At 36.5% G+C, this 23,057-nt stretch overlaps 1 protein-coding gene across 2 annotated transcripts; it reads right to left on the reverse strand.

Moving 5' to 3' along the window:
* Window positions 1-921: 921 nt before the first annotated feature.
* On the reverse strand, window positions 922-17,138 carry LOC584382 (E3 ubiquitin-protein ligase RNF34). Of its 2 annotated transcripts, XM_030991522.1 has the most exons (7): window positions 16,762-17,138; window positions 15,191-15,739; window positions 13,957-14,109; window positions 12,927-13,128; window positions 7,069-7,104; window positions 3,039-3,262; window positions 922-3,004 (listed from the first exon to the last, which is right to left on the reverse strand). In XM_030991522.1, the coding sequence occupies exons 1-6, from the start codon at window positions 17,038-17,040 to the stop codon at window positions 3,075-3,077; spliced, it is 1,407 nt and encodes a 468-aa protein (XP_030847382.1). In that variant the 5' UTR covers window positions 17,041-17,138; the 3' UTR covers window positions 922-3,004; window positions 3,039-3,074. The 2 variants fall into 2 exon arrangements, with proteins under 2 accessions (XP_030847382.1, XP_030847381.1); XM_030991521.1 differs by having other exon boundaries at window positions 922-3,262.
* Window positions 17,139-23,057: the final 5,919 nt, after the last annotated feature.

A 23,057-nucleotide genomic window follows, 5' to 3' on the forward strand; every position in this document is an offset into this window, starting at 1 on the left:
ATATTAGCCCCACACTGTGTAGTGATATTGCTGTAAAATTGCTCATTTCTAAACTTAAAACTCTGGGTACAACAAACGGCAATGATTGACCTTTCTTATCATTTCAGCAATACTAAATTTACAGTGTAATTCTACATCTCTGCATGTGAGGCTACACTTAAGGCAGACTTATTGTCCTTCTAAACAAATATAAAAAGGCTTAAATTAAAAAATAAATCTTCTGGAAATGATCTTGCCTTGTCTTGTACATAAATCTTTAGTATATTTACATGAACAATATAGATACAGAATTACATGAAATATAAAATACTGTAATATAGTCTATACAAAATAGGTGTATGAGGGACATCTATATACTTTGAATAATGGACCTACATGTATATGCATCTACAAAAACAACAAAAGATAGTACTTTCAATTTCCACAAAATCTAACATCTAAACGGAACATAATACACATTAACCATCATTGTAGAATTACAAGTATTGGGTCCACAAACATGTATGTGAAGTCATACAAATGATGCACCACAAACCAAAGGTAAACCTATATGTAGGTTTATTACCACAATTGAAATTTTAAGTTTGTCTCTCTAAAAATGAATATCTGAAATACCATGCACCCCAGGGTTTTAACTCTTAGTTTTAACTTGGCCCATGGAATCACAGCAAACACAGGTGATTCGATTTGAAGAAGTAAGTTGAAGGTTGTAGGTCAAGGAATTTGTTAAAGGCCCACTGCACTACTTGTAGCTACTTGCGCCCTCTATATAACAAACAATGACTAATCGGTGACCATTAGTCCCCCATGATCCTCTTTTTCTTATGTTAACTGAGAGCTAAGTTGATGAGATAACCACCTGTCCAGTGACCTTGCAGGGCAGTCTAATCCCTCCTATAAACTACGGCAGATAAGCTTTAATGCACTCAGAAATTTAAAAAGTAAGAAAGAAAAGAAAAAAGGGTGGCAATACAGGCATATATTACACCATCTCTTTTCATAATCCCACCCCATAAAAAGGGGAGAAATGCTGATTGAAGCAGAATATTAGCGGTATACAGATTCATAAATGAGAATCCTTCATTGATTGTATAACATAATTCACTTAAAGAGCATGTTCATTGACTTAAATCTAATCTTCTATCAGTTGTACATGTACATCCACAAATGCCTTGTTTCATGAAACGTATTGTCAAAAATAAATTACAGTGATTGGTATAAGTTCCCCAAAACAATGCATTTGTTTAACCATGAGGAACAAATAATCAAGGACCTCTGAATGTTGTTATTGACAAAAAGTATTATGAAACACGGCCGAGATGTACATGTGTATGCATGTGTACTTCATGTAGCTGCTAATGGATAATTTTTAAATTTTAACAAATCTAAATCTCAACCCATATACAGCTTGTGCAAGTAAGATACACATAATAGAACTTTTACGATTCTTAGGCACCCTATATACTTGTATAGACATAGATGAATGCTGATATTATCAAGAGATAGAATGCTTTGCCTTCATGTTTAAAATAGGCAATCAACACAGAATACATGTACAATCATTTTGCCTAAAAGTGAATACAAGTCATTGGTCCAATGTTTTACGATGTGCTTGACATGAAATATCACAGTGCAACCTCGTTAAAAAAAAGATCTTGTGACTAATTGACTACTTAAATTATTGTTTTATATTAAAATGTTGTTTATATGAAGGCTGAAAAATAAAGAAAATATAAAGACATGAGATCTTTACCAAGACAGGGCCAAAATGTTCATGTTGCTGATTCCAGAACCTTGCAGTGCACACCAATACTTATATGCTGGATGATCAACCTTTTCTGATTGATTCCACAACGTTTCTTTCACAATCGCCTGACCAGAACTCAACTTTATCTTTAACACACACTCGAAACTTATACAGAAATCCAGAAACACCATATCAAAGGTCATCAAGTAAGTTTTAGGATGAATACACAAATAATTAATTCATGATTAGATATGCATTGTAGAGGCCGTTTGATATGTTACTCAAGTTATACTTCCAGGGCCTTGTAACACCTGTAAATCCTCATGGTCATATTACATTGAGAAATGCTGAATTGAATATTGTTCTGCCATTCCATTGCAAAGCTCTGTGTTCCAAAGTCCTGCACTACTTTCATTTTAATGAAAGAAACAGATTTACCATTAACCCATAATTGTAATAACATAAGAATGATATATCCATAAAACATACCAAAATATATTTCTCTAGAATATAATTCAATATATTTGATATACACATGTAGTTGTATTTTTCAATGACATTGGAAGCTGCATTGATTTCCTTCTGATCAGTTATGTACAATGTTTAAACAATTTCCTACCATGATTGGAGATTCAATGTTGTTTGACAAAATTGGACCAAACTGAAATATGTCATTAACAAATTGCATCTAACAGTAACAGAGTAAAAACATATAAACAAATACACAAAACAAAACAAATGAAACACCGTCACTTGCAATGGTCACTGGAAATGATGGTCTTATGTTCATTTGTATAGAGTCATAATAGAAAAAGACCACAGTTCAAGAATTATGCTCCATGACTTAACACAACTCCCAAAGTGATAGCATTTTAAATACTTACACACCAGAATTTCCTGCAAGAATGTAAAATCTATACAACAATCACCATTTTTCAAAATAAAATTCCAAAAGAACAGGAAAAATAGTGTATATGTCAAGTCATGTGAAGTAGAGAGAATAGGCCAAAACACCAAAAAGATGATTTCTTTTTATTTGCTGAAAAATGGCTAGCATTCTTAATGAAACAGTAAAATGGCACTGTCAGAGAACAATCACTACAGCAGACTTCCCTCAACCAAATAATAAAATGTACACTCAAAATATCTGTTTTGTTTGAATATTTTAAAAATCACTTCTTTGATGAATAACCCGCCCCTGTGCACTACCATGATACAACATGGAGTATTCACGATGCAATGTCACCTTCTAATGTTCTCTCTGAACATAGGAAAGAATCAATACCATCATCAAAACCCCCTAATAAATCTCGGTTTCTCGCGCCTATCATGCCTTGAAAATGTGCACCGCCCTCACAACGTACTGCCTGCAGATGGGGCACTCGTTCATACGCTTGCCACAGTTTGTACACGTGACCATGTGACCACATTCAAGTAGGATACAGTCAATCTCAGCATCCATACAGATCTTACATAAGGTGCTCTCATCATCATCATCCACGGCTGCCACTACACCTGGATAGTACAACAAAATGCAAACAAAATATTCATTATTAAATCATGAATAAAAAATGTATTGGTTTTTGATTGATTGAGAGCTCGTAACATTGCCAGAAATATTTCAACTATTTTAAGGTTGCTCTGAAAAAGTACTATATGAGAGTACTATTTGGGACATTTATTTTTAATTGATTTTTTTTTTTCTTCTTCAAAACTTAATAAAATGAAAACAAAATATTTAAAATCTTCTTTGATAAAAATTGACATTTATTTGTTCTATATTTTATTTTTTCCCCCAAAAAATGGTAATTGTTGGTTTTTGGATGCAGGATACAAACAAAATATACCGGTACCATGCCTTCTATTCGAGGTACTGGTATAGTATTAATGACTGCTTTGAGAGAAATAATTGTTTTTATACGCTCAAAGGAAGGTTAGAATTGTGCTATTACCCGAGGCGTGCCGAGGGTGATAGCCCAATTGTAACCTTCCCGAGAGCGTATAAAAACAACTATTTCTCAAATATTAAAGCAGTCATTAATACTTTTATATGCCAAAAAAAAAAAAAAAAAAAAAAAAAAAAAAAAAAAAAAAAAACTTTTTTCGAAGATGGGACTCGATCTCTTGCGTACAAAAGGTGATGTAACTAAGATCAGCGCCTTATACCGCTCGGCTATCGCGCTCTGTTACCAATCATAGCAGTTTTTTCTTATAAATACATTAAAATGGATTGAAACGGCTTCGCGTGGTGGATGCTTCGCGGCTGCTCCATTAAACAGGCCCTTCTTTTACTTTTGCAATGCATATTGGCACGAATTTAGATCAAGATCTATCGGCAGATGTTGTTTTTTTGTTTTTGGAAGTTTATTTTCGTCTTCATGACAACAATGCAAGATAAAATTGTCGGTAAGATCGATCGAGATTCAATTGTATTGAAATTACCGACCAATTCTTCGCACACGTACGGTATCCTCGATCGCTCAGACCATTTTTTTAACATGTAAACCTATGGGGTAACCATGGAGACTGACCTATTTTGGAATTGGGATTTTGGACTGTTTTTTAACCATGGTTACCGGGAATTTTCGGGAACAGTTAAAGTTTATGAATGCAATTTCGACCAATCAGATTGCTGGATTACTATTAAAACTATGGGCCTCGGTGACTCCAAAAGTACTATTTGCTTCGGGGCAATGCCCCTCAGCAAATAGTACTATTGGAGTCGCCTCTTGCACATAGTATAGTATTAATGACTGCTTTGAGAGAAAGGTTACAATTGTGCTATTGCCCGGCAATAGCCCAATTGTAACCTTCCCGAGAGTGTATAAAAACAACCATTTCTCGAATATTAAAGCAGTCATTAATACTTTTATATGCAAAAAAAAAAGAGTCAACTTATGACATCACCTTGGCCTTACACTAGTTTATCTGCACGTTTTTTTTATGAGTGTATATTTGAGAGTAGACTAGATCTAGATTCTAGTCTAAGCAAGATATTTGTACAATTTTGGGGGTGAGCCGGCCCTGTGGGGAATATGGAGAAAAACCTGCGCTTTCATATGACACCTCACCTATTGAGTATCACCTTCAGGATCACAAGCAATATTAGTTTGAATCTCTGGTATTAAAACATCGACCAATTTAGCATGAGTGCGCAATGGCCAATGCAGAGGGATGTGTGCAACTCTACGGGAAGGATTTTAGCACTAGGCCTACTAGATCTATTTTGAAAAAAAATTATGGAGAATTTCATGTACCCTTTTTGGTGTTCTTGCTGTCAGCAAGTCTTATATTTGATCATCATCAAGAAGTAGAAATCTTGGGAGAGTTTCTTCAGCCATTTTTGCCTTGTTTGGAATTCAGTACAATCGAGATTGCTGTATAAAAAATACTGACCAATTCTTCGCACACGTACGGTATCCTCGATCGCTCAAACCAGTTTTTAACATATGAACCTATGGGTATTTCACCAAGACTGAACTATTTTCCCGGTAACTGGAATTTTACAGAAATAGTTAAAACCATGACTGCAATTTCAACCAATCAGATGGCTGGATTTCTTAAGTGAGGTATATAATTTTAACTAGAACCTCTAAAGACAGTGTATATTTGTATATTATTCCCACTCCAAAAAGATACAATACAAAACAGTACTATGAAAAAAATTAAAACATTGTGTCCTATAAAAATCAAATTTAGAGTTTACAAGTACATGCTCATGTATGACATAATTTTATCATAACCAATACCGTATATCAAACTGAAATCAAATGAGAACGAACTAGATGGAATTTTGACTGCCCGCAGTCGAAAATGACGCCTCCGCCATAGAGCAATTTAAACAAGTTTGGAGTTTAAATCTACAGTGGTTCTTGAGATATCATGATAACAATCTCAATGTATGGAATTTCATAAGTTGACCTCTGTGACCCTTGACCTTTGACCTACGTGCTCCAAAATCTAATCAGATTGTCTTCCTATGGTGATACACACTATCATTAAGTTTGAAGTTTAAATCTCCAGTGGTTCTTCAGATATTATGATATGGTGATACATACTATCATTAAGTTTGAAGTGAAAATTCTCCAGTGGTTCTTGAGATATCGCGATAACGATCTCAATGTATGGAATTTCATAAGTTGACCTCTGTGACCCTTGACCTTTGACCTACATGCTCCAAAATCTAATCAGATTGTCTTTCTATGGTGATACACACTATCATTAAGTTTGAAGTTTAAATCTCCAGTGGTTCTTGAGATATTATGATAACAATCTCAATGTATGGAATTTCATAAGTTGACCTCTATGACCCTTGACCTTTGACCTACGTGCTCCAAAATGTAATCAGATTGTTTTCCTATAGTGATACACACTATCACTAAGTTTGAAGTTTAAATCTCCAGTGGTTCTTGAGATATCATGATAACAATCTCAATGTATGGAATTTCATAAGTTGACCTCTGTGACCCTTGACCTTTGACCTACGTGCTCCAAAATCTAATCAGATCGTCTTCCTATGGTGATACATACTATCCTTAAGTTTGAAGTTTTTACATCTCCAGTGGTTCTTGAGATATCATGATAACAATCTCAATGTATGGAATTTCATAAGTTGACCTCTATGACCCTTGACCTTTGACCTACGTGCTCCAAAATGTAATCAGATTGTTTTCCTATAGTGATACACACTATCACTAAGTTTGAAGTTTAAATCTCCAGTGGTTCTTGAGATATCATGATAACAATCTCAATGTATGGAATTTCATAAGTTGACCTCTGTGACCCTTGACCTTTGACATACGTGCTCCAAAATCTAATCAGATCGTCTTCCTATGGTGATACATTCTATCCTTAAGTTTGAAGTTTAAATCTCAAATGGTTCTTGAGATATCGCGCTAACAAACTCAATACAAGGAATTTCATAAGTTGACCTCTGTGACCTGTGACCTTTGACCTACGTACTCCAAAATCTAATCAGATCGTCTTCCTATGGTGATAAATACTATTCCCGAGTCTTAAGTTTAAATCTTAAATGGTTCTTGAGATATTATGATAACGGTCAAACGGGACGGACGTACGGACGGATGTACGGACGTACGGACGGATGTACGGACGTACGGACGTACGGACGTACGGACGTACGGACGGACAACCCGAAAACATGATGCCTCCGGCACCACCTTCGGTGGCGGAGGCATAAAAAAAGGAGAATAAGCCCTCTAATAAAAAAAATTCTTGTTTTCTTAGCTATAGATTAGCATTAATTTCAATGCATTGCACATGATTTAAGCAAATAATTAGGATTTGATAAAGTTACATACCCTCTTTGGCTGTCCCCGCATCTTGTTTTTGCTCTTCTGTGAGAGGAAGAAAACAGAACAAATTGAGTAATACTACCAGTAACATAATTACAATTACACTCTTTAGGTCAACAAAAAATATTTATTGTTGCACAACCTTTGCATGTCAAGTACAAGCAGGACAGGAAATCATTTCTGTTTTGACCATCAAACATCGTTACAACTGGCTACATGTACTGTATGACTGAATTTGAACGAAACTGAAATAGAACTGGATATGGATTTTCAAAAATATCCCACATCCCAAATTGTCATGAGTATAGCAATTCAAACAAAATTGCAGGATGCTGAGTGCCTCCCAGTTGGTTGGAGAAAACGCCTGATCAACTGTGAATGGTAGTGACATCCTCATGACTGGCCACTGACTGACTCCATGGTCCTGTTTCATATAACTCTTTAGTCAATAAGAAAGAAATAAGTTCAAAGGCAGGTTTGCTCAAAATCAATCAGATACACTTGTTTCAGTAAATTAAATGGGGAGGGGCCTTGATGTCTCGTAGGCCAAGAGGCTTCGAATATCATGCAATCTTGATACTAAGATTTGTTAGTGTTCTTGACCTTGGTCAGATTGAATAGGCCTTACAGTTTCAAGATGTGTGGTGGCTATTTGGATAGCAGTGGAATAGATATTTGGCAATAATTACATACATCGGTACTTGATGTTGTTTACATACAATGCCTTATTGTGTAGTATTACATTACACATGCAGGGTGGCTGAGATTTTAATACTGTAACATGAGTGCAAGTTACCAGCCAAATTTATGAAGATATTGATCGCACCCACGCCGGTGAGAGAGAGATAGAGAGTGAGCATAGGGAGGGGGAGGGGTACACAGGGAAAGCAGGAGGGTGAGGAAAGATTGACAAAGAGAGGGTGAGGGAAAGATAGACAAAGAGAGAGAGAGAGAGAGAGAGAGCTTGGGGAAGGGGAGGAGGGAGGGGGTAAACAACAGGGAGGGGGGAAGAGAGTGAGCAAGAGAGAGAAGGTGAGTGGGAGACAGACAGACAGACAGACAGACAAAGAGAGAGAGTTAAAAGAACTAATCAATGCATGCAATCAGTGTCTAATTATAGATGGATGCTACATCATGTACATGTACATGTATATCAAGGAAAAGGTGACAATATAGACACAGCAGGACAATAACACATTAATTGGACCGTTTGGTCGTTTATCTCATTCCTTGCATATTAAGTGTTTCAAGCTGATACAATACAATGTGTGGAGCATTTGACAAATTGTAGGGCTGTATGCACAGGCATTTTTTTCCTTCAGAGTAATCCTTAAATCCTCAATAATACATGGCCTCAAATAAGAAATAAATAAAAAGTGGAATCTATAGAAATGTATGAGCTGTCAAATTATGAATAACAGGTACAAAAAAATGTGTGTATGAGTGTCAATTTTACTAGAAAATCAAGGATCTTTTCCAACTTCTAAATATATTAAACTAATTTGCACTACCGGTAGTTACTTCAAATTTTCGTCCCCGATTGGAAAAACTTGAATGTTATGTTTGAATCAATCTATCTGTATGTTCGCAGATGGACTTTGTGCCCCCAAGGGCATAATACGTACATGTACATGTATTTTAACTTGTCAATTGTACTTTATCCCTATGTACCGTATTGATAGTACATGGATGTAAATGCATGTACCTTTTGTATACAAAATTCTTTCTCATATTAGGGCTCGGGGTCACAACCACACAATTAGAGCATTACATTTGACCTTTAAAAACCGGAATCACTGCCAAGCTGAATAATGTTTTCATACATGGACAGGTACTGTTACAGTATGTGTTATTTTGATCAAAGAGTATTAATCTTGATAAAGGCAAAAGTGAATGCCACTATGCCACAATCAGCACCGAATTGGGATCGATTTACACTATAGATTTCCAGGGTCAGTACATGTAGTTAGTCTATTACTTTGCCTGTTTGTGAAATGGCAGAAATATCATATCTTGTACTTCATTTGCTTCTTACATAAATGCCTACATAGTACATGCAGTCTAAATACAGTTCATCCTACATGAACCAAGTACCATGGCAGAATTGTTTCTTTTTCAATCTACATGTACGACCGAGATGTTAATCATTTACGCATTGTTTTTTCTACAATACCTTCTTCAAGTCGTATAGCTGCATTCTCTTATTATATCACTCTTCTATTAAGCCCCAGGTATAATTATGATTTTTAATTAGAAATTGCACTAAATTCATTTCATACCTACACATATATTTCTCACTTATTTTACCCAACTCCCCAATTCATTATTTCATTCATATGTTCTTGTACATGTATTACTATTTGTGCACCTATATAGCTCTTTACAGAGCGAATTTATTTTCCATTTCTTTTTCACATAATATAAACAATAACAAAACAATAATAAACATAATGGTATAACAGAAATAAGCATTGAAATATCTTTGATATTGTTTTTTAGTCATTGTATAAATGTAAAATGATTTAATTACAAGAAATGAAAAAAACGAACCTACTTGAAAGCAAAGCTTGTTAGATGTAGGTTCGCACAATAATATTTATACTTTATACATTTATAACTTAATTTTGAAGAAAAATTACGGAATAAAAAAAAACATGACAGACAATAGAAGAAAAAAAAATTAACGAGACAAAAACAAATCAGAAACATTAGCAGAATGACAAGATGATGATAAATTAAGAATATAAGAATGAGAGAGTAAAAAACAGAAGAGGGGGAAGACATGCAGGAAGATAAAAAGAAGACAGAGAGAGGGGGTTGAGGGAGACAAAGAAAGAGACAGAGAGGGAGAGGGGAACTACTTCTTCTGATTCGTTTGCAACAAAAAGTGCTTGAGGGCATTTTTGAAACCACTTAATGAGGGCTTTTCTTGTAATGTGCCAGGAAGGGCATTCCAATATTTTGGGCCAGTGAAAGTGAAAATCCTGCTGGAAAATTGCGTTCTTGGCTATGGTAGGTGATAATATTTTGCTATTCTCGTGGGGTAACTATGAAATTCAGTATTTTTGTTAAACATATTTGAAAGAACTTGTGGCAATTCATTTTGTTCTAGTGTATACATAAATATACCCAAGTTATAGGAAAATAAGTCATGAATCTTCAAAACATTATTTGCGTGAAAGAGTTCATTAGTATGAGCGCGAAAATTGGTTATGTTAAGATTGCCACAATTATATATGTATTTTGTTTTTTCATCTGATTTATAAAAAAATAACTTTAAAAAATGTAATTCGGCCTTTCACCACCATTAAGCCTTTACGATTAAAAAAATGAAATTAAAAAAATCCACAACAAAATGGGAAAAAAGCAAATCTACCGGAACATAGAAATCTCTCTATTTCACTTAGGCATTAGGCAGGGAGAAAAAAATTAGTATACTAGTTTAAATACAATGGAAATTGCAATTTAGGTCCGTCTGTTATGTCCAATTATAAGTTTAACTCACTGACCAAAATTAGCCATAATCACTACTTCCTTTCTTGGAGATGGTGTATTTCCTAAACCACTACCCTTCCCAGAACTGCAGGATACATGTATTGGTATGTATGTATACATGTCCAGGGGCGGTATTCTGAACCCTGTGTTATCTCTAATATTGTTGTATCTTTGAAGATAAGATAAAGTTGGTATTCTGAACACTGTTGTAACTTTTGTGTTATCTTTTGTTGTATCTTTTCTCTCATCTTAATTATTGGCCGCGACTGCGCTCATACTTTGGTGCGCTTGTAATTGTGCGTATTATTAATAAAGTGGCATTTAATTCTCATTTGCATATGCGCACGGGAGATAATATGTCGAGATAATTGGTATTCTGAAAGTTGTTGTATCTTTTATCTTATCTTATCTTGCACGGTATTTACAACAATATTTACAACAGGTAGGGGGTTGTTGTATCTTTCGTGGTGATATAATGGCGGCAATATTTTTTGCCCAGAACCAACTTCGTGCCAATAGACGAGTTAGAAGAAGATTGTGTGTTGACCGGAAACATCACAGATGAGAACTTTCTAAAATATTACATGCTAGGATAGGACTATTTTAATGCTCTCATCTTAACCAATATAGTGAAAGCGTGATTTGTCTTCATGATCCACATTCAACAGCGCATAATGATGACGCGCGTAATAAGTGCTCAAATAACTAATTACGCCCAAGATTAGTATGCGCTAGGCGCATCTTCAGATATGGCATAAAGTATTCCTATTGGTTGATCTACTTATCATGCTTATATAAAATAGATTTTGATTGGTAGGGTCCATAAAAATGGGCGTGTCATCAATGGTCAAAGATAAGATAGAGGCGGTCCTTCAAGAGATAACACAGGGATAAAACAATGTTCAGAATACCAACTTACAACAATATTAGCGCTGTGTTATCTCTGGAAGATACAACAAAAGATAACACAAAACTTACAACAATGTTCAGAATACCACCCCAGGTATTGAAGGGAATTCCCCAAATAGTTCCTCCTGTACACGTACACTGATTGCATGCATTGAAGCAAGAGTCATATCACACACCTCTCGCTGGGAGGTCTTTCCGGTAACAGTGCACAGTCTATTTTTAGATGAATACATGTACATGTACATGTAGCGTATGGCTTGAAATCACACCGAGACAGACATTGAATGTTACAATGTACGCTGTCTAATGGACATTTTCATTGATTTCTTTTTCAGAGAACCCTTTGGAACTCTAACTAACAGACTGTTATATTTGCTTCATATGCAATACACTGAAAACTAAATGCAAATATAATTTACATTCTTTCTTGTTATATTAGGCAAACCTTAGCAAACTTTGGGGCATGAAACAAATGGTAACTTGTTTATTTAAAAAAGAAAAAATATTACAATATTTAGATTTCAGCATATCAATGCAACCAATGAGGATTTCTTTTGCCTTTCCAAAAGTGATATTTTTTTTAATCATTCAGATTCATCTTTCCTTTTCGTAGTATATACATGTATGTAAATGATTTTATTAAAAATGGGTTTTTATATAAAACATGTTATTTTGTAAGTATCAACTAAGGCTGTGCACAACAGTGTAATGAGGTACCCGAGTACACTCCCAGGCTTACAAGCGAATACTCAAATATTCGAACGCCATGTTTTTTTATAATTTAAAAAAAAAAAAAAATTGTTGTTGATTTTTTTGATTTTTTTTAATTTTTAATTTTTGATATTTTTTTTGGCACCACCATACTACTGGAGCAGTATCCAAAGTCCATCGCCGAAAACGCATGCAATTTTACTTGGAGTTGCAGTTGAAGGCGCTGATTTAATAGTAATAATAACAGTAAACAATGCTGTTTTAAAGACCAAAGATGGCAGAATAATCCATTTTCCTCCAAGTCCAAACAGAAATCTGGACATTTAGTCCCAGTTTCTGAGTGGTGAGTTTGACAGTGATTGAGTTGGGAAACATTTTTACCGACGACACCATGCCAGCAGCCACCGCTCTCCCTGGCACGGATAACCGTCGGCCTGGGATTTTTTTTTTTATTATTTTTTTTTTTTTTGCGGCCGAATATTCGAGTAAGAGAAATCGTACTTGAGTAGTTGTCAACCATGCGGATACTCAAGCATTCGACTACTCGTCGCAGCCCTACTATCAACATCATTTTCATTTAAAACTCAGGACCATCTTCCGTTTTTCATTGATATCGAAATACCTTGTTATATTTCCATTATGCACATATATATATATATATATATATAACAACAAGCAAAGACAAAACAAACAAACCCTCCAAAAACCAAGATTTAAGCAACACTTTCCAAAATAAACATATTTCTCACCTTTCATTTTACGCTGCTGCTTCTCTTCGTATAACCTCCTCACTCTGTCCTCCAGTTCATATCTCTCTACGCATCCCTTGTAGTTGACAAAGTGGGCCGTCAGTATTTCTTTGAGTTGCTTGACGTTGAGTGATTCAATGCCTTCTACGGTTTCCAAATCACTCAGAGATGCTCGTTTTCTTAAGGGCTGGACAGGCGTTTGCTGATGAGAAAAGATTGAAATGTTTTTTTATCTATGTAACATATTATTTTTACACGTAGATCTAACTAGTGGGATTTGAAATGGTATAACAGTCTATTTCATGGGCAGTTCGTGAGAGACCAGGGGGGGGGGGGGGGGGGTTCACAAAACTTGTCATCAGTGACAAATGACAGTTTTTGTTATAAGCTAGTGAAATCATTGCTTCTGATTGGTTATCAGCAGATTTGTCACTTAATTTGGTCATTTGTCATTGAAAAAAGGCTTTGTGAAAGGGTCCCAGAACTCTCTTGCAGGATGAACAGGCATGCATGTACTGTATGTGCTTAGGAGGAACAGTTACATCGTTTCCATAAAACTATGTATTTTAGATCTAATTAATAGTATTTGGAGGCCAGTACACTGCATTTATCATCCGTGGTCTAGAAAGACCAACATTCTACTATTACAAATTTATACCTTTCTGTATATATCAGAATAAACCCAACAGCATACTTAACACTCTGATAACAATATAGTTTGTATAACAAAAAAATAAAAATAATTCACAATAGAAACTCAGATACATGTATGTGAAATATTCCAGATTAAGGTTCCGTTGTTTATAGGTCACATGAAAAGAGAAAAGCAGGACACTGTTAGCCTTCTGAGAAGAAAGGTCAAATTGACTCTAAATGATGGTTAAATCAGCTATCATTTTGACTTGCATTAAAAATATTTCAAAAATCCACATTTTTTTCATTTGGAAGTTCAGAAGCACTTATTTAATATCATACCACCCTTTGTGTACAAAGAGCACCAACTACATTTTTTTTTCCTTTCAAATCTCACCTCATTATTCTGGGTGGGTGTTGCTTCACTGTTCTGGTGAGATGGCACGGTTTCTTGAGAAGATGCTGTAGCTGTAGTTGTCGTGTTTGATGATGATGGTGCTGGGGTTCCACTCGTCCAAGCTGTTCTTGACTGAGGTCTCTGGTCACTTCCCTGTAGAATATTAAGAGGACAATTGAGCAACAGTTGCTACTGACCAACCGTTCAATAGTGCTGCTGGATAATCATTAGTTATGACTGACCATAGTTACATGTCAGGGGCACCAAAAAGACCATCACCATACTACAAAGACAGCATATTTTGTATCTGTTAATAAGTGTCTCTAATTTAAACTGTTACATTAAAGGTACTATGTCCCATTCGCAGGCCAAAAAAATGAAAAGGTTAAATTCCAACGGCATTTGAAAGATAATACTAATTAAGAACTTCCCTAAACAAAGGGGGGCTTGAAAATGTCTTTAAGTGGAAAAATAACGACTATTAGTTGTCGAATTGACTTAAGAGCTATAGAGCCAGTACCGTATTAAGTAATAGTCTGATTTTCAGACCATTGTACCGAATGGTTGTACGTTTTATGCTGCGCAAAGATTCAATCAATTTAATTTTGGTCATTACAAGAAGTGGGTTATTGATGTAGACAAATGTTCATGTACATGTACCCTTTACAGCTCATTTTATGTATATTATTACCAAAGAAGAAAAAAAAGCCAGTCAGTCACTCAATAGTGTCTCACAGTGAAGTCTAGCAAGTAAACAGGTTTCCCTCCATAATTTGAATATTAGGACACTGCTAACGTTTAAATTTCACAGATAGGACATACATGACATATTCATTTTTCCTGCAAAGTTCTACAGAATTTGATGTTGGCTGCAAAAGGGACATAGTATCTTTAAGGTTTAAAAGTAGGCCTGGATAGACAATTTGGCATACTAGAGATATCAAATCATTCTACCGATGAAACATGAAATCATAGATCTGCAAAGAGCCATAAGATCATTGACTGTGTGCTGAAAAATTTAAGAATAAATGTTTCAAAATTTGGTAGGATGCTTTGTAATAGTGACCGACTAGAAAGGCCAATGTGTAAACTTAAATCTAAACACTCTTCCCATTAACAGCAAAGAAGCACAAGCTCATTATAAACTCTGTGTTGAGTGAATGATAATGCCATTATGCATTTACATGTAGTTGGCAGACAGAATTATTAGTAATAATGGATAGTAGGAACTTACAGATGTACTAGTACTGTTAAATGTGTTGCTGGTGAACCCTTCCCCGGGTGAACCACTCGACGTAGTGGTGAAGAAGTTGAAGTTGGGTGGATCCACACTGCTCCCTGTTCCCTGGTTGGATAACCTTGAGAAAATGTCATTGAACACCTCTTCGATCCCCTGGGTCACCCTCTGTCCTTGTGGCGGCTGCTGGGGCTGGGGCTGTGCCTGTGGGTAACTGGCCCTGTTCCCTGGTGTGGTGCTGGTCCTATTGTTAGACGACGTTGACGCTGAGGATCTCGTGGCCCTTCCCGCGTTACCCCGTGCTGTGGGTTGAGGATGCATGTGGACGTACTGAACCACTAAATCCACTAGATCATCCTTCTCTGTGCAGGATTGGGTGGACACACTGTGAGTGTTCAGGTAAAGCCTGAGATCCTTGATCTTCAGGGCCATGAGTTCTGCCCGTGTGGGGCTCCGTTGTATGGCACTGCATGCACTGCAGCATTTCCGGGGCTCCTTGACGAAGCAATTGGAGCAGTAGTATTTATCACAGTCTGTGCAACGGTACTGAAAACACAAAGGATTAAAGATATGTTAAATCACTCTATTACATGTATACATGTACATGAAAGTAAAATCCACATGGAAACCTAATCCCTCTTTATGGCATTCCGGACTTGCACATTGCAGAATTCCAGAGAATTCAAAACTCTGCTGCCAGGCTTGTAACACGCACACGCTCTTGTACGCACATCACTCTAGTACTTCCCAAATTGCATTGGTTGCCAGTGATGTACCGCATTTAGCGCATTATGTACAACATCTTGGTTTTAACTTATAAATGTATTCATGAATTGGCACCAAATTATCTGCAAGAACTAATCCAGGAATACAAACCATCACGCAATCTACCGTCATCTTTACAAGTGTCTACTTCGATGTCAACTCTTTCTTATGGCCATTGCTCTTTTTGCAAAGCTTCTGCTAAACTTTGAAACAAACTACCTTTAAATGTCAAAAACTGTCAGACTGTCAACCAATTCAAAACATGTCTTAAGACACATTTACTCAAAATTGCTTTTGATGATCAACTTACTCTGTTTATTCATGTTTTAGGGTTTATTTACAATATATATGTATGATTTTTTACATACATGTATGTAATTATTTGTCATTGTATTTTGTTTGTTAAAGCACTTAGAGACTTTGACGGAAAGCGCTTTCCAAGCACCATTTTTATTATTATTATTATTATTATTATTATTAAAGATATTTCATCGAATTTCATAAAATGTATCTGTATTACAAATTTGAGACGTAATGTAAACCAGCTAAGAAAATTGAAGGTAAGAACAATGAGCATACGATCTTCACTGCTAGTATGAATCTTGCTGGTTCTATAGCCTAAAAATATTCCATTTAAAATCTTTGTACATGGAGAACAAATTTGGATGACTTCTTTTTAAACAAACTGCATGCACTTTACCGGTAACTTACAGTAATAGTCTGAAAGATTGTTCTTATCCGTGCAGGATTGAGTGCACACTGAAATACAAGAAAAGGTAACCCAAAAAAACTGGTGTCCTCACCTTCCTCTTAAAGACATGGAAGGACGCTGAACAGGCTTCACACACCATATTGCAGTTTTCGTCTACAGGTTCACCGTAGCTACTCTGTCGGCTGGACGGCCTGCGAGGAGTATTATCCCCACCTGAATAGGCTGTTGATGATGATCCCGCTTGCACTCCCACACCAACACCCTCGCCCGCTCCCCGTGGGCTGGCACCGGCCGAGGGATCGGCAGCACCGGTATAACAGAACGCGTAGGCCGTTGGACTCACAACAGGCTTGCCTGCACCTGAACCCATGGGGTGCAGGTTTGTGGGTGAATGGCACAGGGTAGATACATGTACTTTGCACAAGGGATGATGCCAAAGTGTAGAGATTCTCAATGCTGGTAAGTCATCTGAAAACATGAAAGTAAAAATGTTTGGAAATTTCAGAACATGGATAAGTCTACATAATTTAAAGATTATACCTGTTGTTGAATGGGAAATATCAGCAACAACTAAATTCAGTAGTGAAGAAGACACATGCTCAATTCAATTTGAAAACCTGACTGACATGCAGACCTGCTGACAAACATGTAATAATGACCATGTCGTAACATTGGACAAGCTATGCCTCTGGGGCCCGTTCTTACTTTTCCCACTTTTATAAACTGATTATATGTGTTTCTTTACATATTGTAAAATCCTCAAAGCGACGGCAGGCAAGCCATAGTTCGAAGTAGTGCTGTAGTCAAACGTTTAACCGTCCGGTATCCGACCGCCCATGGCGGATTCCGTTTTCAATTGGACGGTTTTGTTTTCCTGATTTTTTTTTTTTTTTTTTTAAATTTTTTTTTAATTTTTTTTTTTTTTTATAATTTTTTTTTTTTTTTTTTTTAAGTTTCGATTTATGCCCCTCCACCTGGCACTATGCCTGGCAATGTCTCCCAGCTCAGTAATCTGTGTGTTGACTCACCACTCCAAAACTAGAACAACACTCCAATTTGTGTGTCATCTTGGTTTGAAAGTAATCTTTGTAATAGATCTCATCATCTCAATATGTAGTTTATAATAATAATTCATCCAACTTTTACACAAGGTTCTGTCCTAGGTCCTCTACTGTTTTTAATTTACATTAATGATCTTACACATTCTTCTAAAAACAACATTGTTACTATTATTTGTGACAAGTTCACAAGCACAAATCGGCCCCTTTAAATGCACCTCGCAGTTAAATGAAAGTTGCCGACAGAGTCGGTAAAAAAAAAAAATAAAAAAAAATAAAAAATAAAAAAAACGATTTTTTTTTTTTTTTTTTTTTTTTTTTTTTTTTTTTTAAATCGTTTAACCGAAAACCGTCCGGTTTTGACTGGCGGTTAAACGGAATTGGAGATATCCGTGATGTTACAGCACTAGTTCGAAGTGTATTCTTTACTTTTCAGACTCATTTTGCCTTTGAGATAAATTCTATCTTCAAATGTGTAAAATGCATAGTTTTAAACATGTGTTTTAGCGTTTGGAATGTTAAATTTTTGTCATTTGATACTGACACATAAAACATTGGACACACATTTCATTACATCGTATTTTTCTAAGATTGGTGTAGTTTTATAAACTATCAAATGAAAATATCCGGGGGGTACCCATCTCAAGAACAAAACTGATTCACCGGTCATATAATGAAATACTCACAATTATATTTTACAAGTACTTCTTTTGTATAATCTACACAAATTAGGAAGTACCGGTATATTGCATTTCTTATTTCTTGGTATCATTTTCAATCTTTTTTATTACTAATTCATTTAAATAATTGCATTTTCCCTAATATTACGGCACTTTTGTAATAATCTGGTGGTATTGCGACTAAGGCTAAGTCTCGGCTCCTCTTCTCGCCGATAGTAGCCTATCGATCTCACGAGATATCTATCTAGTAAGCTCCTCGTGAAACGGTTTAGGAAGATCAGAGATATCTCCGTAGTTGGCAGATAAAGTTACGACTATCTTGTCGTTGGTTTCTAGGAACGAGCCCCTGGTGCTTAACTGTATTCTGTACTAGAACAAAACATAATACATCGTTGTCCATTGTCTGCATATTGGGTCATTACTATTAGAACTTGAGAACCACGATACATACATGTACATGTAATTCATTATAAACCTTGGCACAAGTACAACTACAAATGCTTACAGTCTTACAGATTAGAAATCCTATTTTACAATTTATAACGTGAGAGCCAACGCTCACCACTTTGTCGTTGGGTTTAACTTCCATATGGCTTTGCATATTGTGCAGAATAAATCTGTCACTCTAGAAATATTGAATGGTGATTTAGATTTATGTCCGTTCAAGATACATCCAAAATTCCTGGTTCCAGAGGGGAAAATTAATTTGCATTATAACTTATAACTAAAAACCTACTTCTGAGGTATGAAACTTAGATCAAACAGTTTTTTAGTTAAATTTACATAACACAGACTACATCTCGAAGTTAAAAAATTATCATAGAATCTAAACTCTATTCTATTTTGTTTTCTCTAAATATCGGCAAGCACGAAGTTTGCAACATGCAACCAGAACACAGTACCTTACACCCTGCATCTTCGAAATAATCTGCAATTAACAAGCGGTCATTACAAGCATGACAAGAAAGAAGAAGAAGGTGGTTGAAGATTGTGTCTGTTTTTATTTATTTATTTTATTTTTCCATCATCTACAGTACATGTACATGCAGACTATGTTCTCCTCCTTAATTACAGGTATCCCTTACAGATTGCGCAATCTATTTTCAATTAATTATTTTTTTAGTACTATTCATCCTACAAATGTTGCAGTATGATGGGAGGTTGGGTGTCCGGATACTTAACGAACATAAATTAAAGACTTCTCTTTTGCCAGGGGATCGGGATCGGGGGGGGGGGGGGGGGGGGGGGGGGGGGGGGGTGGCACACGCCACCCTGCGTCCTCAACGTGAGTCAAACTTAACTTCTTAAGTTGTAAAATGTTTTACACAGTTTCACACACATATATGGCGCACCTGACCATGCTGACACTTCCCGACTTCCGAATTCGAAAGAATTAATGACTAGAGATCAAGTAGAATCTAGGCTATATCAGGCCTCTCGCCAAGAAATTAAAAACGCGTGGCGCGACCTAAGGGAAAATTTGACCCCCCCCCCCCCCCCCCCCCCCCAAAAAAAAAAAAAAAAAAAAAAAAAAAAAAAAAGTAAAAATTTGATTTTTTTTTTTTTTTTTTTTTTTTTTTTTTAATTTAAATTTCTTTTTTACAAGTATTACAAGTAATTTGATGAATTTTTAATACCATACCTGCCAACCCTTACGAATAATTCAGAATATTTTGTTTTTGGGGATTTCTAGGACCAGAAAATCCGGAATTGTCTGATTTTTCAACAAAAAACAAAAACAAAAAAAAGTTCCTGTCGGGCCCGTCAGGAACGCGTGGCGCACGCGCCACGCGTTATCTGTGTACGCGAGGGCCATGGGCTATATTATTATTATACGAAACTGCCGGTATCGGAAGACTCTCCACCATGTCCATGGTATCTGGATTCTGAGTTATTTACCTTGCACCTGCATCATGGCCTTGAGTTGAATCAATCGATAATCTAGATTCTAGGAATTTATTTAGACCTAGAGTCTAGTCTAGTTAAACAAAATTTATTAGCATTGTTAGCAACTGTTTCTGTCATGTCTTTTGTTCGTGATGTTGAAGAGCTGTGGAGCTGTGTCAAGGAGTAGATTCTAGATCTAACTTAGATCTAACTGTGAATGTGTGATGATGATGTGTTGTCGTTCAATAAAAGTTGACTTGTTGATCTGTTGAGGCATCTGGGCATTGTCACTGACATAATTTTACGTATGAATTTAAAGGGAAAATTAAATAAAAATCTTCTCAACGTATTTAATAACACCCAAACCTTCTTATACGGCACATGTTAGATATTTCCACGTTATTTCCACCGACTGGACGTTAGACATGTTAGAAGAGTAGAGAATTCCTACAAACCTCACGTCTCCATGTTTGTCTCCATTCATCTCTATGCGAGTGGAGTAACCAGGAAGTGAAACAACGTCGTTGCATTTGCAGTCTCGCACACAAAACCTATGAGTGATTGGCCTCCAAATTTACAACCGCACGTATCTCAAAGAGTTTAAATAGCGCGAACCCTTTTAGTGCTAACAAAGTGATGGTGGGGACACCACCTGTTTTGTGTTTTTTTTTTCGATTCCGGATGGGATTGAAAATGGTTATACAATTATGTTCCTCCTTTTTGAGTATTTTCCCTTCATTTCTTGTTTTAAATTAGAGTGTCGAATTATAGCGTCGGATGCTAGTTTATTTCTATGATACCTATATTATAGTCTACTATAGTTTCAAAAGAATATCTAATTATCAGTTTAATACAAAATAGGTCCATATAACATTGTTTGTATTTTCTGGCGCCTATTTAATACAAGTAGATATCCTATGTTGGATGTTTGTTCAGTGGAAAAATGAAAGGAGCGATTGGGTTCAAAGTGTGAGTCATTTGTGAGGAAAACGTTTTCATTTTTACTCTTTGATTAGAAGCCTTGATCCGCATGGATTCTGCGGTGGTGCCTTATACATGGCTACGGTAACTTTGCTTTGAGTTTTCATTCCAGATGCAATTTGATTCATTTCCCTTCCTATCTCATTGCTTGGGCCTCAAATCATCATTTGTCTAGCTTGTTTGTCATCTCAGAATCCTTCTATTTTAGTGTATAGTCAGCTTCCTACAATCTTGGAGATTCGGCGTGCAGAACTCTGAAAAATTGTGATTCGTATAATTTAGCAAGGGTACAAATCCCTATTGTATAATGCGGTATAGGAGCCTATAATACAGCCTAGCTGAAATTATAAATACAAGAATATTGTATTGCAAAAATAGTCAATTCTTAGTAATTGCCAAAATAAAACCAGACGAAGAAGAATTTAATTAGCGTCAAATTAGGACAAAGCGCCGAGATCATATACGTTAATTGATGGCAATTTAACCTACAGGAAATTTCGGGATCATGATTGCACGTGACCAGTGGTGTAATGAGCAAAAACTTTTGGGGTCAGAACAAAATCCTTATCACCACCAAGTAGCATAATGCAGGGGCAGCGGAGCGTCTTCCAAAATAGGACGGGGGCACCAACAAAAAGCGCACTTTCTGGAGAAAAAAAAGGGGCACCTACAAAGGAAAACATCAACAAAACCTAGACCATTTTTAGACAATATGGTTTATACCCCTACATCGTCATGATTGTGACTACCAGGGATGATATCGATATGTGTGTCTTTCTTTACGGGGTACAAGATAATAAATAAGCAACATACTTTGCAGTTAGGTGTGATGGTCTGAATATTAATTTTCAAGCGAACGAAAGATTTGTGAAGTCCCTGTGCAAAATATGACCTATAAAGAAGACCCCCAAAACCGTGATGAGTATTAAAGGCCCACTGCACTACTTGTAGCTACTTGCGCCCTCTTACAACAAACTATGCCTAATCGGTGACCATTGGTCCCCCATGATCCTCTTTTTCTTATGTTAACTGAGAGCTGAGTTGATGAGATAACCACCTGTCCAGTGACCTTGCAGGGCGCTCTAATCCTTCCTGTTAACTATGGCAGATAAGCTTTAAGCACAATCTAATGACTGAAAAGTTCCTTTAAAAGTAACATAATTATAACATCAATAACATCAAGCTCTAGAGAAAATTAAAGAAAAGGGGGCTCTAAGTGCATGTTATGGAGAAAGGAAAGACACTTATCACAAAGGAATAGGACAGTTTTAGGTGGCGGATTCAGGATTTTCTTACCGGGGGGGGGGGGGGGCACAAAATTGCATGGGGTGAAATATATGAAAAACGCTGGAGCGAGGCGTCAGCTGCAAGGGAGCGGAGCGTCCAACGGGGCGGGTCTGGGTCTCCAAGAGTAGGAAGCATTTGCAATTTTAGAACCACATTAGGCGCGTTTCCAGGCACTTCCTGAAGAAATATGACGTAAAATGTATAGTCGCTCCAAGAGTAGGGATCTTTTGCAATTTGAGGAACCTCATTTGGCGCATTAATGTCCATCGGCACATCTTGGATAAAAACGAGGCCTTCTGATTGGTCAAAAGTAAGAGTCACGTCGCGAGACGTTGTATATGCTTCGTTGCTGCACAATGCACAAAGAGTTTGGTCTGGTACCAGTAGTTCTCGAATTATCTCGAGTGTATAAACTGTGTTGTTATCAGGGGTGTCGCTAGACTTTTTTCAGTGTGTGTGTGTGGGGGGGGGGGGGGGTGTAGAGGCCACCGATT

This window comes from Strongylocentrotus purpuratus, unplaced genomic scaffold (genome assembly GCF_000002235.5).
Source record: "Strongylocentrotus purpuratus isolate Spur 01 unplaced genomic scaffold, Spur_5.0 spur5_scaffold_2, whole genome shotgun sequence".
Classification (NCBI taxonomy): Eukaryota; Metazoa; Echinodermata; class Echinoidea; order Camarodonta; family Strongylocentrotidae; genus Strongylocentrotus; species Strongylocentrotus purpuratus.